Below are 15,203 nucleotides of genomic sequence, written 5' to 3' on the forward strand. Positions count from 1 at the left end.
GAATTAGGCTCGTTATTAAACTGAACGAGCCTTTCACGAGTCGAGCTCGAATCGAGCTCGATTATAATATTTAATTTTCGAGTCGAGCTCGAATCAAATATTAGAGTTTGAATCGAGTTCGATCTTCCAAACTTTTTTAATAAACCAGCTTGAGCTTTACAAAGCTCAGCTCGGCTCGGCTCGGTTCGATTACACCCCTACAAATCATGGAAAATTTGTCGTAATTTTTTACTTGATAAAAAAAATCATATATATATAGGCAGGCTTTATAATATGATTGAACGTTAAGACCAACACATTATATGAGGGTGGAGAGGCAGCATTATGTGTGTCCCCTGAGTTTGCATGTATTAGAAAAATTTACCCATATTTGATTTATGACGGAGTTAAAATATAATAATATAATAAAATTTATATAAAAATTAAATAAAATTCACTTATTTTTTTTTTTTTTAAATAGGGGTTGGGGGAGTAGAACCAGACCTCTCAAGTCTATCAAGATTCATTTTCCATCCGTTTAAGTCTCGGAGTGCTAAAATTCACTTATTTATATTTATTAATTTTATATAATTTTTAATTAGATATTGATAGTTATTCTTTGAGAAAATTACCTTAATAATTTTAATTTAGCCTTAAATTTTGCGTTGAATTTGATGGATTAATGGATCGTTTAATTTCAACAATTACTTAACTAAACAGAAGGCCCATGAAGAGTTTCTATAACGGTAACAATCAGCCCACATATATAGAATCTCTCGCTCGAACCTGGCCATGAAACCTGAACTATGGCCTCCATCGAGAAATCCAAGAACGAGGAAGAGCAGAAGAAGAAGAAGAAGAAGAACAAAGAAGGAGCGGTGACCTCCAAATCTCCCATAAAAAAAACACTCACAAAATCACCGAAGCAAGAGGGCGAGAAAGAGAAAAAGAAAAAGAAAAAGCAGCAGCATAGTAAGACTTCCAATGGCACAATAAGCGAACCACCTGAGGTCTTGATAATCCCATCCTCAAGCTGCGACTCCCAGGAATCACAAGATGACGACAGAGAAGAAATTGCAAAGAGAATCGAGCCCAGTAATCGAAGCAACAAAAGCTCCAAACCCGTTAAAACCAACAAGAGAAAAGAAAAAGCAGAAGCTGATAATGAAGATGGAGAAGATGGGACTATGTGTAGGTTTCCAATGGCCAGGATAAAGAGGATAATGAAAAGCGAAGACCCTGGTCTGCAACTTAGTCAGGATGTCGTTTTTCTCGTCAATAAAGCCACGGTACATTATCATTTTGCTTCCCAATTTCATCTCCCGGGTTTCTGATATGTTGCAGTGCTAGGGTTAGGGTTCCTTTTTCTGGGGTTTTGGCTTTACGGACTAATTATGTGGATGGTTAGGGAAATTGTTTAATGTGCAGTTAATCTTCTTTTAAATATTGGGAAATTAGTTGTTTTCTTCAATTATGGTACGAATAAAAAAATTGCCTTTACAAGGTTTTTGGTTGGTTACAGGAGAAGTTCATTGAACAATTTTGCGAGGAAGCATATGGATGTTCAGTCCGAGATCGAAAGAATTATCTTGCTTACAAGCACCTGTGTAATCTCTCTTTCTATCAAAAATTTTCCCTGTCAAGCATAAAATTTTAATTTTTTTTTGGTGAATGTTATGCAATATTGATATAGGATGTGCATTGGAAGTTGGGAACTCTTGCAAACTTGTTAAGCTGCTTTTGAGTATGTTTCTTATCATAATTTTAATGCTCTATCAGAAACAGATTGCAAGACGTAATAGCTGAAGTAAAATTTAGGATTTTTTTGTGTCTTTAGTAATGAATTATTCTGATGATTTCAGCTGTTGAGGTCCAAATTGTAGGGGATTCATGCAATTGTTTGTTCCGAAGGGATTCTGAATAGTTCATGCTATTTGTTTCTTTTATTATTTTATCCTTTGATTTGATCCGTTGAAGGAAATTTTGCTATAGAAGAGCTACCATTGTGTGGAGTCTCCCTTGTGTAAAGATAGGAACCCGTATCCAGCTTGAAAATTCTAAGATGTTTTGATTGTCAACATATAGTGGGATCAAGCCATTCAACTGACCAATGAATCATTTTATGTTTGGATTTAGATCCTTAGTAACTGTGTGCCATTTTTGTGCGACCATAGAATGATTATACTACGCAGTGGGAATAGTATTCTCTTATTAATTGAGATGGTATTGAGATGCTCTCTTTTTGGCTTGTTTCCGGTTTCAGCAACAGCTGTTAGTGAGCAGAGGAGATTTGATTTTCTTTCAGGTACTTTTTACAATTCTTCTCCATGCTCTGTTGTGTCTTTCTCATTTAATGCCTAGATGTAAACTTTTCAGCATGGACCGAGTTATTTCCTATCTTGTTTGGTATTGTCATGTTTCATGATGCTATTACTGTACCTTGCGTTTGTTTATTTATGTATATAATGTTTTGTGTATCTAGATTTCGTTCCTGAGAAACTAAAGGCGGTGGATGCCTTGGCACAGAGGAATTTGGTGGAGAACAGGGAAGGATAGGACCGTGTTAACATGTGAACTGAGATTATAATCCTTGAAATTACACAATTTGCTTGGTAATTCATGCTTATCTCATAGGCCTTCTCCATTAGTTTTCAATTGGCTGTATATTATGGAGCTGAAAGGCATCAGTTTCTAACAACTCAAATAGGTTATTCGCTTTAATTTCATAGTAGCCCTGTGTTTTCAATTGGCATTGTATTTTACTGATGAAAAACAATTCCTTGTTACAAGGTAGATTGGTAAGTTATTTTCATTTGCTGGGCCTTTCCTTTGCTTTCGATTGGCTGTGTATTTTAGCAGGCAATGGTTTTGATTCCTAGTGATTCGGATGGGATCCATGTGTATGCACACATCTTTCTCTTCACGTTGCAAAAGAAAGGGTTGATGCAGCTATGACCCCATATTTTCTGTAAATTGAATTACTTTCACGTTGGGTTAATGACTATGAAATTCTCTTTTGTTTGCTTAAGTATACACAATTCTTGTGACTAGAATTGGTTCATTCTCAGACCCACTGCTGAAAAATTCCCTTCAGAGGATCTCAAGCCATGGGATATGTTAGTTCCATATAAGAGAGATGCTCTGCCTGCCCGCCAAAAACCATCAGCAGAGTGGTTTATAATCCAACAGAATGAAGAAAAAACAACAACAAAATGAAGAAAAGGGCCAGTACCAACTTTATGTTGTATTAAGAAGACATCCTTATCATATTTACATGAAATTTAGTGCCACCCCATTGGTTCTAAGTACCAATTTTCCTAAAAAAAAAATAAAGAAAATCGAACCTTTAAGATTAGATTTAGCAACTAACCAACCAATATTTGGGTCCATGATGATGGTGCATAGGCTGAAAGGGCACTCAGCATTAGATGAAGTTGGCTGGTCACCTCTGTACAACAAATGCAATGTCACTGTTGGTTGGTCATTATATGAATTTCACTTGCAATCATCCCTAAATACACCTACCGAAGCCTCTCATTATCTCTTTTATCATCATTATTATCATTATTCACTTTATGAGTAACTAAATTCTATTCTTTCCTTTAATACTTAAAAAAGAAAAAATTACTATAATGGATTTAATTTATAAATATCGAATTCATTTTTAGAATAAAAAGATTTGAGTTTAAATTAGGAGTGAATTGTATTTTATGTAAATTAAAATAATTGATCGAATTAAATTAATTTAAAATTTTAATTATTTTTTATTTTTGAAATTTTCGGTTAGATTTGATTTTAATTTTAATAATTTTAATGATATCGATTTGGTTAGATTTTAGTAAAAAAAATTAGTAAAATTAAATTTTGTTTTTTTGAAAAGGAGGGATAGAGCCCTTTAATTTATTATACGATCATGAACAACATTTATACAGTCAGCATCTAAGAGGAGCTTAATACTAGATAAAGGCAAATCAATAAGACTCATATCAAAAACTCCACCATGCGCACTATTCGCAAGATAATCCGCTACCATATTAGCTCCCTATATATTTTCACGACCTTAACCACCCATTCCCGCAGGATAAGAGCTCTGCAATTAATAACTAAAGACTGCAGTCTATAAACACCACTGCCTTGACCTTGAAGAAGCTGAACAACAACTTGAGAATCAGTTTGGATAACAATTTTCCGCCATCCCCTACTCCAAGCCACATTCAAAGCATGATATATGGCCCATAATTCTGCCTCAACCACACCACAAACTCCCAACACACAATGAAAACCAAGTAGCCATTTCCCATAACTGTCTCGAAAAGAACCCACACAGGTTGCAGCTCCTGAATTTTGACGCACACTACCATCTGTGTTGATTGTAATCCACCCCATAGCTGCTGGTGTCCAGGCCACTCTAATCACTCGACATTGACGTTGAATAGAAGAAGGAAAATAACCATTCCAGGCTTGATATATTTCCTTAGCCTTGCCCAAGATTAGTGGGTGAGGAACTGATCTTTGGACCCCAATATTGAAGGGTCGTTCATTGCGAAATTTCCATGCCCACCAAACTGTAACCATAAAAACCACAGGCCAGGGAAGCTTACCAATACAAAAAGAGCTTTTAAGACACCAAGACAACCATTCGCGGATATCAACGAAGCCAAAAAAGGTTTGGACTTCCTTAGCAGGTAATAAATTAAGCCAGCAACTCTTAATAAAGTTGCAACCTCTTAAAACATGTAGCACCGACTCAGACTGAATACCACAGCTCATACACAAGTCTGAATTAATCCATCCTCTCCGAAACCGCTGAATATTGACCATAATTTTTTCATGGGCAACTTCCCACAGAAAAACTCGCATCCTCTGCGTGCCAGGTGCTTTCCAAATAAGCTTCCATAATGGTAAGGCAACTAGTAAACCACATTTCTCCACCAGAAGAGAGTACCCCGTTTTAACTGAATACTGTCCACTAATGGAATGTCTCCATATTATTCCATCCCTTGAGTTAACATCATCATGTAGGCAAATGGGGAGTAAAAATGCTAAAACGAAATCAGGTAGCCATAAAGACAACCGATTCCAATCCCATCCATATCCAGGGATCCAATAATATCTCACAACCACCTCTAATTCCAAAGGATCAATAGGAGCAGAAGTCAATCGGAAAAGAGGTCCAACCGAAAGCCAATCATCTTGCCAAAACTTAACATTAGTACCACTACGAACGTCAATAGAAACACCGCTAGAAACTAATTGGAGGCTCCAGCATAAAGCCTTCTAATTCATAGAGGTACCAGGAGGTACTCGAAGATTTCAAGAAATTCTACCATTATTATATTTCCAAAGAAGACATGAGATCCATAAGTCAGATGGTTCATAAATTCTCGCCAACATAATTTACCCAACATAGCTTGATTCATTAATCCAAAATTCCGAATGCCCAACCCACCATTTTTCTTTGGATATTGCAAAGTTTGCTTTGGATAAATATATGAAATATATTTTAAAAAAAAATTATTTTTAGTTTTTAATTTCAAATTTATTGATTTTTTTCTTTTAGTGGTATTTATTAGATGAAAATTAAAATCGAAACACTTTAATTAATTTTTAATAATATAAAAAATAAAGTTTAACAGAAAAAAATCATTTTTTTAAAAAGTCTAACTAATTAAATTGAATCAATTTTAATTGAATGAAAATGATTTGATTTAACTTAATTCATCTTCAAACTCAATTCAATTTGATTTCAATAAATTTCTAAAATTCCATTTTCGGTTTATACAGTTACAACTTAATGGTGATTCTATTTTAAATCTTCATTAAAGCTAATTGTATAAAGATAATTGCTATAATTGCGGAGCACAAGGAGCCCACAGTGTCAATGAGAAGTGAAAGCAGATGAAATGAAACATGGGTCGGAGGATAAACTTAACGAGGGTTTTTGGTGGGGCAGTGGACCCAACTGACAAACCACCAATTAATAGAGTCTTCACAAAAAATAACCAAAACATTAAAAAATGGAAAACCCAAAAACAGCTGATTTCGTAGGATTGTGGCAAGCAATATCAGGCATTTACCCAAAATACATTAACAAAGTAAAAGCAAAGCAATCATGCAAAGTCCCATCTTCCCTGTTCTTTCTGTTTTTCCAAGCAAACTAGCTGATCCCAACAGTTCTCTCTCTCCACTGATTCCCCTCCCACCCCCTTTCTCATAAAGATAAATCCAATAACAGAGTCTAAATTCTTTCCCACAAAAAATCATCATTATACCTAACTTGCATTGTTTCTCTCCCTATAAAAAACCCTTTCCTTTCCTTTCTTTACACATCAAACACTTGTTGTGTTGCAAGCTAGGACTACATTCATTTTTGCTTTCTTTTTAGTAATATGGGCCACCGGAGCCCAAAACAGCCTATCATGGTGGCCAAATTTTTGCTTTTCTTCCTCCTCTATTGCACCACCACCGCCTTTGCTCAAGGTCCGGCAGCTGCTCCTGCACCACCTGGCCCTACCAACGTCACGAAAGTCCTCGAGAAAGCTGGGCAGTTCACTGTGTTCATCAGGCTTCTGAAAGCAACCCAGGAAGATGTCACATTGAATGGTCAGCTCAACAACACTAACAATGGCATCACCATCTTTGCACCAAGTGATAGTGCTTTTCAGAGCTTGAAATCAGGCACCCTTAACTCCATAAACGATCAAGAAAAGGCTGAGCTTGTGCAGTTTCACATCATCCCAACATATCTGTCGAGTTCTCAGTTCCAAACTGTGAGCAATCCTGTAGCTACACAAGCAGGATCAGGTGACAGATTTCAGCTTAATGTGACAACAACAGGAAATGCAGTGAATATATCCACAGGGCTTACTAATACAAGTGTATCTGGAACTGTGTACACTGATGGGCAACTTGCTATTTATCAAGTTGACAAAGTGCTTCTTCCTATAGATATTTTTACCCCTAAACCTCCACCTCCGGCACCGGCGCCGGAGATTCCGAAGAAGAAGAAAGGGAAGAGTGCAGACAGTCCAACAACTTCTAAGGATATTTCTGGAGCAGTAAGCTTTATAGTGAGTAATAATGTGGTGTTTTTTGGAGTTGGGATTGTAAGTGCAATAGTTTCTTTGTGACACAAATGGCTTTTGATGAGGCATGTTGGAGTAAGTTCAGTTTTCCAATGGTGTATGATTTTGATGAGTTGGGTTGATGATGGTGGTGGTGATGATCGAGAAATGGTGAGTGATTTTGAATAATTATTGTTTTTTTTTTTTGTCTCAATTGTATCATTCAAATTTGTGAATTAAGATTGAATTTTTGTGTTTAATTTTTGTTTTTCTTCCTTTTATTTTCTTGGGATTTTAATTATTCCCAATTTTCATTTTCAGATTTATGTACTTTGAGAATTTTGTAACATATTTTTGAAAAATATTGGTACCAAGTAATGTCAATTCTGATGAACAGTGAAAAAAATGAGTAAGAACAAATATTAATTAATGGCTTTAGACAATCGAAATGGAGATCTCAATTTTCCATCAGATTAAAATTGAATTTTCATTCCAATAAATTAATAATAAATATTAATCGTTATTAATTAAGTAATCATAACATGAAAGCTAATTATGATATTATAAAATTATTTTAGTGATTAATAAACCTTATATATAATTAATAGGTAATTAAGTCTACCTAAAAAAAATAATTCCAATTATTTCATTTTTTCACATTGTTTTAATACTGAGAGGTAGTTTCTTTATAATTTGAGGAGATTATAATTTAGTTTCTGGTACTATCATTATTAACAAGTCAGTTCCTATAATTTTAGAAATTTATTAAAACGTACTTATCTTTTTTCTCCGTCAACAAAATAGTCATTCATTTTATTTTTGCCGTTAAAAATATAGTAAAAAAATAAATTACCCTATTCTTTTCCTCCTCCTCATTCTTCACTGATTCTTCCTCCTCGCTTATCTTCTTATTCTTTGGTTCTACTTTTTCTTCTTCTTCTTTGATTTTTCTTCGATTTTTCTTTTTATTCTTCTTTTTTAAGGAGGAGGAGATTTTTCTTTTTCTTCTTATTTTTCTTCATCATCTTCTTCTCTTTCTTCTTCTTTTTCTTCTTCTTCTTCTTTCTTCTTCTTTCTTCTTCTTCTTCTTCTTCTTCTCCTTCTTCTCCTTCATCATCATCATTTTCTTCTTCTTCTTTTTTTCTTTTTTAAGGAGGAGGAGGATGAGGAGGTACTATTTCGTTGACGAAAAGAAACAATAAGGACATTTTAATAGATATGAGAAAAGATAAGAATATTTTAATAGATTTTTGAAAATGTAGGGACTGATTTGTTAATAATAGTAATATTCAAGAACTAAATAAAGGATTTTATTTGAGGGTAAAATTGGATTTTAAAAATTTTCTCTCTCATTCTTTATCTATTTTTAATGGAAAAGATGACAGAAAAACTATTTCTTTGACGGAAAAAAAAGTTAAGAACGTTTTAATAAGTTTCTGAAAATGCAGGAACTGACTTATTAATAATGATAATATCTAAGGACTAAAATGTAAATCTCCTTATAATTTATTATCTAATCATTTAAAATAGTGTTTTAATTAATTTATCAAATATAGTTGTTTCCGAACAGGATTTAATTAATTTACCAAATAATTTGTAGCAAATTAATAAATAATAAAACTGGTAATGATTCCCTGGTTGACTTGAGAAGCATAGTAAAATTATTGAGGACACAATCATAGAATTGTAGATTTCTTATTTGGTACACATTATTTAGAATCATTATTGAAGCTGAATTTCTTACCACAACCGCAAAGCCCTATCAATTCATTCTTCCACTTGCATATTTATTCTACTATGCCTAATTAGCCCATAGGTCCAAAATAATTAACATACTTGAGCATGTGTGTATAAATACACGCGTATGATTTTTTATAGCGGCATCCTCCAAAACCATAAGAATTCTTAACTAAAATGAGATTTTAAATCAAGTCCTTTTTGAAATTTTAAAAAGAATTGCTCTTGAAGAGTATAATATAATGAAAGTTATAAGTTGTGTTTAATTTGGAGAGAATTATTGTCTATTATTGACCTCTAAGTAAAATCAATCGAGGGCTCGATAGGTCATAGTTTACTCTATGACGGATATCAGCAATTCGAGTCTGCTTGTTTTCAACTCGTGAACTTAATCGGTATAGAAATAAAATCAATCGAGGGCTCGAGAGGTCATAGTTTACTTTACGGCGAATATCAATAATTCGAATCTATTTATTTTTAACTCGTGAATTTAGTCGGTACAAAATTATACAATAGTAAGTATATATGTATATACACACTTATCACTATATAAATTAATGAGGGTTTCATAGTAAATTATTATTTTATATATTTAAATTTTAATTATTATAAATTAATAGTAATATTAGGAGAAGTACTAAATCTTTCTCTTCTGTTATAAAATAAAATAATAATTTACTCTCTTACAATGGAAAAAACATAGCTAAATTAAAATTTTATTGGTCTTAAATCAAATTTTTATCAAAATATATTATTATATATAGTAAAAAAATAATTTTTTTTATTTTAAATTATTATTTTAATAGTATTAAAGTAATAATTTTATAAACATTGGTAAGACATAGTAAATGATTTGGCATGATTTATAAGCACTTTTTTGAATTTACTTTGCATATCCTATCATAAATTAGATTCATATACCTTGATTTGTTATGTAAGAAACTGGAACAGACTTACCTGGGCTGAACCCATTAGAGGAAATTTTTGGGTAGCTGTTGTTGCTGGTGCTTTGCAGTTCCTTATTCTTCTAGCTGACCAAAAGCAAACTATACCATAAGAGAAAAAAAAAAAAAAAAAAGAACCGACCTTTTAGCTTGCCTTAGCTGCAGCATGCTCAGAAACTTGGAGAAAATTACCAAATCCAAATCCTCTGCTGCCATTGAGTTTTGCTTTCTTTGTATGCACGAGTATGATGGCTAAAGTTTTTATAGTTTCTACCTTACTATGGTTAAATTAATTGTGCTAGCTTATTTGGATAAAAGCAGGGCTTTAATTAGGCTTAGAACTCATCAAATAATCTGAGAAAATCGGATTGAGGCAGCTGAAACTGAAGTGAATCGACCACTTTCTTTAGCTAAAACGTCACAGCCGACTCTCCTCTCAGTGATAAAGCCATCCTTCCTTCTTGATACATGACAAGCCTCGTATCAGCTAGCAATCATGCACAATCCTCATTTGCCAACTTACCCACTTGAAATCTCCTCCTTTTTTTCCTGCATTTCCAAGCAAACAATTTGCTGCAATGGTGTTATATCCCTCTCCATTGATAATTTGATATACCCTACACCTGTTGCAGATAAGTTACCTCTACAATATAAAACCCTCTCTATCCCCTGTTTGCAAATCAAGCACTTGCACTTGCACAAGTACTAGCTAGCTAGAGCTGGTTTCCTCGTACATTCTTTGCATTTGTTTCTAGTTAACTACCCTACAATAATGAAGCAACAATCTTTCTTCTCATTTTCACTTCTTGTTATCTTCCTTCATTGCACTATAACGCTAGCTCAGTCTCCGGCTGCTGCACCGGCGCAGGGACCTGCGGCTGCATCTCCTCCTCCTCCAGTCATTGCACAGCCACCAGCTACATCCCCTGCACAGCCATCTTCAGTACCTGCACCTACCAATGTAACTAAAATCCTTGAAAAAGATGGTCACTTCACAGTCTTCATCCGCCTTCTAAAATCAACCCAAGAAGAAAACCACTTGCTCACTGTCCTCAACAACTCAAACAATGGCATAACCATCTTTGCACCAAGCGATAGTGCGTTTTCAAGCCTCAAATCAGGGACTCTCAACTCCCTAACCGACGAAGAGAAGTCTGAGTTAGTGAAGTTTCACGTAATTCCAACGTTTCTATCAACTTCCCAGTTCCAGACCGTGAGTAACCCAGTAGGAACAGAGGCTGGAAGCGGTGGCCGTGTATCTCTCAACTTCACTACGTATCCCAACTCAGTGAACATCACTACAGGACTTACCAATACAAGCATTTCTGGCACGGTCTACACAGATAACCAGCTAGCCATTTACAGAGTCGACAAGGTTCTACTTCCGATGGACATTTTTACTCCTAAGCCTCCAGCTCCAGCACCAGGACCAGCACCCGAGAAAAAGCCCAAGAAGGCAACTCCTGTGGCTGATACACCTGTGGTTTCTACTACTGTGAATACATCTGGTGCAGTAAGTTGTATGCATTATCATGTGGTGCTCCTTGGTGTTGGTCTAGTTGCTGCAATATTTTCTTTGTGATCATGCACAAATGGGTTTTGATGGGTTCTTTTTTCTGAATTGGATTGAATGGTGGTGATCAGCATTTGGAGTGCTTTTTAATAATTGCCATTTTTCCTTTCAGTCCTATCTGTATTCCTTTTCTCTTCCTTCCAAGTTTCATTTGTATGGGAATCAGTAATAAAAACTGAGTTTTGTATTAATATATTTGATAAATTTTTTACTTTTTCAATTCTCTGTTTCATACTTTTTAATAACTTGTTAAAGTAAAAGTATTCTCTATTTAAAATTAATGGTGTGTTTGATCCTAATAGATTGATAAATGGTTTGGTTCTGACTGTTTTAGAGAGGAGGATTCATGTAATATATAAAAATAAAAAAACTTGCAATATTACACCAATTTCATGTTTGTTAATGCCTTGAAATACCCAAGGCCATGCACAGGAAAAAAAAAGAAGAAATGTTGAAATATGCTTATTTACTTTTTACTTTTTCACACTTATTAAAAAAAATAATTTTTTAATCATATCTCTCTTAAAAATATTAAATTTTATTAAACATTAAAAAATATTTAAAGAGATTTATAATTACAAATAAAATAAAATTATAATATTCAATTTATATTTTACTATAGCATAATTTTGAAATAACTAAAAAAAATAGATAAAAAGTATATAATCAGAGGAGTATGATTTTAGGATAATAAGAAAAATAGTGAAGATGGAATAAGATTAAAATTTTAAATTAAAATTAAAATTATTTATAAGTTTGATCGGTAAGATTTTTTATTATATTTTTTTATATATATCCGATAACTATTAGACTTTCATATTCAGATCGTGATCAAGTCCATATTGAAAGGTCAAATTATAGTCCATTCAAATCCAACTTGCAAGTCAAGTTACTAGTTCAGATTTAATACGGACATGCCGAACTCAATAAGGAACATGCCCGTGAGAAAGAGGTCCATCTCATTAGAGGTGATTGATACGCAAATATGCAAACCTCCAAGCGTTCGGAATCATATTTGCGTGATGTTGAAAGGTATTAAATGGCTATCCAATAATGAGAATAACAGGTTATAAGAATATATTTGTGTGATGTTGAAAGGTATTAAATGACTATCCAATAATGAGAATAACAGGTTATAAGAATATAGAATGACGGTTAAACATCACAAAAAGACCAAAAAATTTGAGAAAAAAAACGAGACTAAACTTACGCACATATCTTAATTTTATCATTCACTGTAAATAACAACATTGTTATATCTCTTATTCATCTTCTCCCATACACCAAAAAAAATAGTTCTTGAAGAATTAAATGCAACATTGTAGTTATATTTTATACGGGCCATTTCCATGGTATTGGTAGAATTCAACTTTGTTTTGTTAATAGAAAATTTTTGCAGTGTTTATACGTCCAGAAAGCCGATAAAAAAGTCATCAATATGCATTTACAGGTAAACTTACTATAATTTTAGCATATATATTAGTTCTGAATAATTCTTATACATATAGTAAAAATATATATATATATATATATATATTAACTAATATTATGGTAATTAAATAAGTAAGAAGTCGCAGGGTGTTGCACAGTGTCTTTGGATAAAAAGCTTATAGGCAATTCTCCAATCATTGTAACTGAATCTATAATCATTAATAGATATATCTAAACAATCTATAAACCTGTTCATGTGGGTTGGATTATGACTGCTGAAACTTGGTGAATCTTCCTCATTATTTTTCAGCTAAAATGTCTTGAGTGAAAAGTGCTGGCTCCCCTTTTTGATACAGACAAAGGACATTTCCGCACATCCATGCACATATTCATTTGCCCACATACCTACTTGAAAAATCACACCTACTCCAAAATATATTATTATTTTTTCCTGCTTTTTAAGATAATTGGTTCATTTTTGCACCTAATTTATTTTTACCATTATAAAAATCTCTCTCTATCTGCTCTTTACACATCAAGCACTTGCAAGCATTGATCATTTTCCTGCAGCGCGGCCCAAAACCATTAAGCCAGTACAAAGATGAACTGCCAAGCTTTCTTCTCGTTATTTTCACTTCTTCTTCTCTGCCTAAACTGCACCAGAACGTTGGCTCAATCACCAGCAGCTGCTCCAGTGCAGGCACCGCCAGTCTCCCCAGTACAATCACCGCCTGCTCCACCTGCACAAGCTCCGTCTGGAGTACAGGTAGCGGCATCTCCTGGCCCAACCGACGTTGTCAAAATCCTCGAAAAGGCTGGTCATTTCACTATCTTAGCACGCTTGTTAAAAGCCACCCAAGAGAATTCTGAGTTACTTTCAGAGCTTAATAACACTAACAATGGAGTAACCATCTTTGCTCCAACTGATAATTCGTTTTCAAGCCTCAAAGTAGGAACTCTCAACTCGTTAAGCGATGGACAGAAGGCTGAGTTGGTCAAGTTTCATGTAGTTCCTGCATTTATATCAAGTTCTCAGTTCCAAACTGTGAGTAATCCTGTAAGGACACAGGCAGGAACCGGCGGCCGATTATCACTTAACGTCACCACAGTAGGGAGTTTGGTGAACATAGCTACAGGGCTGACAAATGCAAGCGTTTCTGGAACTGTGTACACAGATAATCAGCTTGCTATTTATCAGGTTGACAAAGTGCTACTTCCTTTGGACCTTTTTACTCCTAAGCCTCCAGCTCCGGCTCCGGTACCTGGACCAGAGAGCCCCATCAAAAAGGCTCCTGCTGTGGACAGTGCTACTGTTCCTAACGATCTTTCTGGTGCAGTAAATTCAATTGGGTACAACAATGTGGCGTCTCTTGCAGTTGCTATGGTGGCTGCAATATTGCATTAAGAATTCAATCTTTTTTTTTTTTTTTTTGAATAATTTTGTGGTTATTGACCCTCTGAATGAATCGATGAAGGAGAGTGATTTTGAATAATTGTTTTTTTTTTTTCTCAAATCTAATTTATTATGCATTTGACATAAATTATTAAATTTAGAATAATTTATAATCATTTCAATATTTCAAATGATTTGAAAAATTAAATATTCAATTTAATTACCTATATATATAATTTGATTCAAAATTAATTTGATGGAATTTGAGTTTGATATATATGATATGTTGTGTGGGTAATTAACTTAAATTAATAAAATATTAGTTTTTTAATCTAACAATATTAAAAACTTTAAAAATACTAAATCAAATAAATGGGATCAAAGTCCTTTTGGCTCATTATATTCCAAGCCAGGAGTTCAATTTTTAATGGCTATTTTTCAAGTTATGAAATTTTAAATTAATTTTGATCAAAATATATGTTTTAATTTTCTTAGTTCTTTATTAAATTGATATTAAATTTAAAATTTTGAATTAATTTAGATAAAAAATATTAAAAATTGATTAAATTGAACTTCCTTAATAACTGGAGAGATGAAATTGAGAAATGAACACTTAAACTCCCAAAATATTTCTTTAGAAATTTTACCCTGCAATTCTAGCCTTAAAGTTAGGAATCAGCATTCAATTGATTCGGTTTAAAATTAAATCGAACTGAATAAATTAAAAATTAAAATTTTAGTATTTATAAAAATCAAATCGAATTAATTTTGATCAGAAATCAAATTGAATCGAACCGATCTGATTCGATTTAATTCAGTTCGATTTGAATTTTTTAATTTTTTTAATTTTTTACACTTTATTTTTAATATTTTAAATTTTAACTAGAATATTTTAATCTTGATATGATTTCATCTCTCTATATTATTGAAAATAATATATTATTATCACTAATCGATTCAATTTTTTTGATTTTTTTTATCAAAATCGAATCGAATTAAAATAATCAAAATTTTTAAAATTAAAAATCAAATTGAACAGAAATAAATAAAAAATTAAATTAAAATTTTAAATTAATTCAGTT

General features: G+C 33.2%; 4 protein-coding genes across 4 annotated transcripts; all 4 read left to right on the forward strand.

Annotated features, from left to right (window-relative positions):
* Positions 1-752: 752 nt before the first annotated feature.
* On the forward strand, positions 753-2,791 carry LOC110612883 (protein FAM133B). Its single transcript, XM_021753721.2, has 4 exons — positions 753-1,268; positions 1,502-1,586; positions 2,243-2,284; positions 2,462-2,791. Exons 1-4 carry the CDS (start codon positions 786-788, stop codon positions 2,533-2,535), a joined length of 684 nt encoding a protein of 227 aa, XP_021609413.1. The 5' UTR covers positions 753-785; the 3' UTR covers positions 2,536-2,791.
* Positions 2,792-6,188: 3,397 nt separating this feature from the next.
* Positions 6,189-7,303, forward strand: LOC110613211 (fasciclin-like arabinogalactan protein 12). The gene has a single exon (XM_021754238.2). It carries the CDS (start codon positions 6,369-6,371, stop codon positions 7,107-7,109), a length of 741 nt encoding a protein of 246 aa, XP_021609930.1. The 5' UTR covers positions 6,189-6,368; the 3' UTR covers positions 7,110-7,303.
* A 3,114-nt stretch (positions 7,304-10,417) lies between these two features.
* Positions 10,418-11,488, forward strand: LOC110613974 (fasciclin-like arabinogalactan protein 12). Its single transcript, XM_021755416.2, has one exon. It carries the CDS (start codon positions 10,497-10,499, stop codon positions 11,304-11,306), a length of 810 nt encoding a protein of 269 aa, XP_021611108.1. The 5' UTR covers positions 10,418-10,496; the 3' UTR covers positions 11,307-11,488.
* Positions 11,489-13,281: 1,793 nt separating this feature from the next.
* LOC110614066 (fasciclin-like arabinogalactan protein 12) lies at positions 13,282-14,202 on the forward strand. The gene has a single exon (XM_021755529.1). It carries the CDS (start codon positions 13,330-13,332, stop codon positions 14,131-14,133), a length of 804 nt encoding a protein of 267 aa, XP_021611221.1. The 5' UTR covers positions 13,282-13,329; the 3' UTR covers positions 14,134-14,202.
* The last annotated feature ends 1,001 nt before the right edge of the window (positions 14,203-15,203 follow it).

This window comes from Manihot esculenta, chromosome 4, assembly GCF_001659605.2.
Source record: "Manihot esculenta cultivar AM560-2 chromosome 4, M.esculenta_v8, whole genome shotgun sequence".
Classification (NCBI taxonomy): domain Eukaryota; kingdom Viridiplantae; phylum Streptophyta; class Magnoliopsida; order Malpighiales; family Euphorbiaceae; genus Manihot; species Manihot esculenta.

Bases quoted from the DNA above. Each gene is read 5' to 3' on its own strand.
- LOC110612883 (XM_021753721.2), top strand. From the start codon at position 786: ATGGCCTCCATCGAGAAATCCAAGAACGAGGAAGAGCAGAAGAAGAAG. The intron at 1,587-2,242 runs GTAATCTCTCTT...TTCCGGTTTCAG, and splicing joins TCTTGCTTACAAGCACCTGT to CAACAGCTGTTAGTGAGCAG. The intron at 2,285-2,461 runs GTACTTTTTACA...TTGTGTATCTAG, and splicing joins GAGATTTGATTTTCTTTCAG to ATTTCGTTCCTGAGAAACTA.
- LOC110613211 (XM_021754238.2), top strand. From the start codon at position 6,369: ATGGGCCACCGGAGCCCAAAACAGCCTATCATGGTGGCCAAATTTTTG.
- LOC110613974 (XM_021755416.2), top strand. From the start codon at position 10,497: ATGAAGCAACAATCTTTCTTCTCATTTTCACTTCTTGTTATCTTCCTT.
- LOC110614066 (XM_021755529.1), top strand. From the start codon at position 13,330: ATGAACTGCCAAGCTTTCTTCTCGTTATTTTCACTTCTTCTTCTCTGC.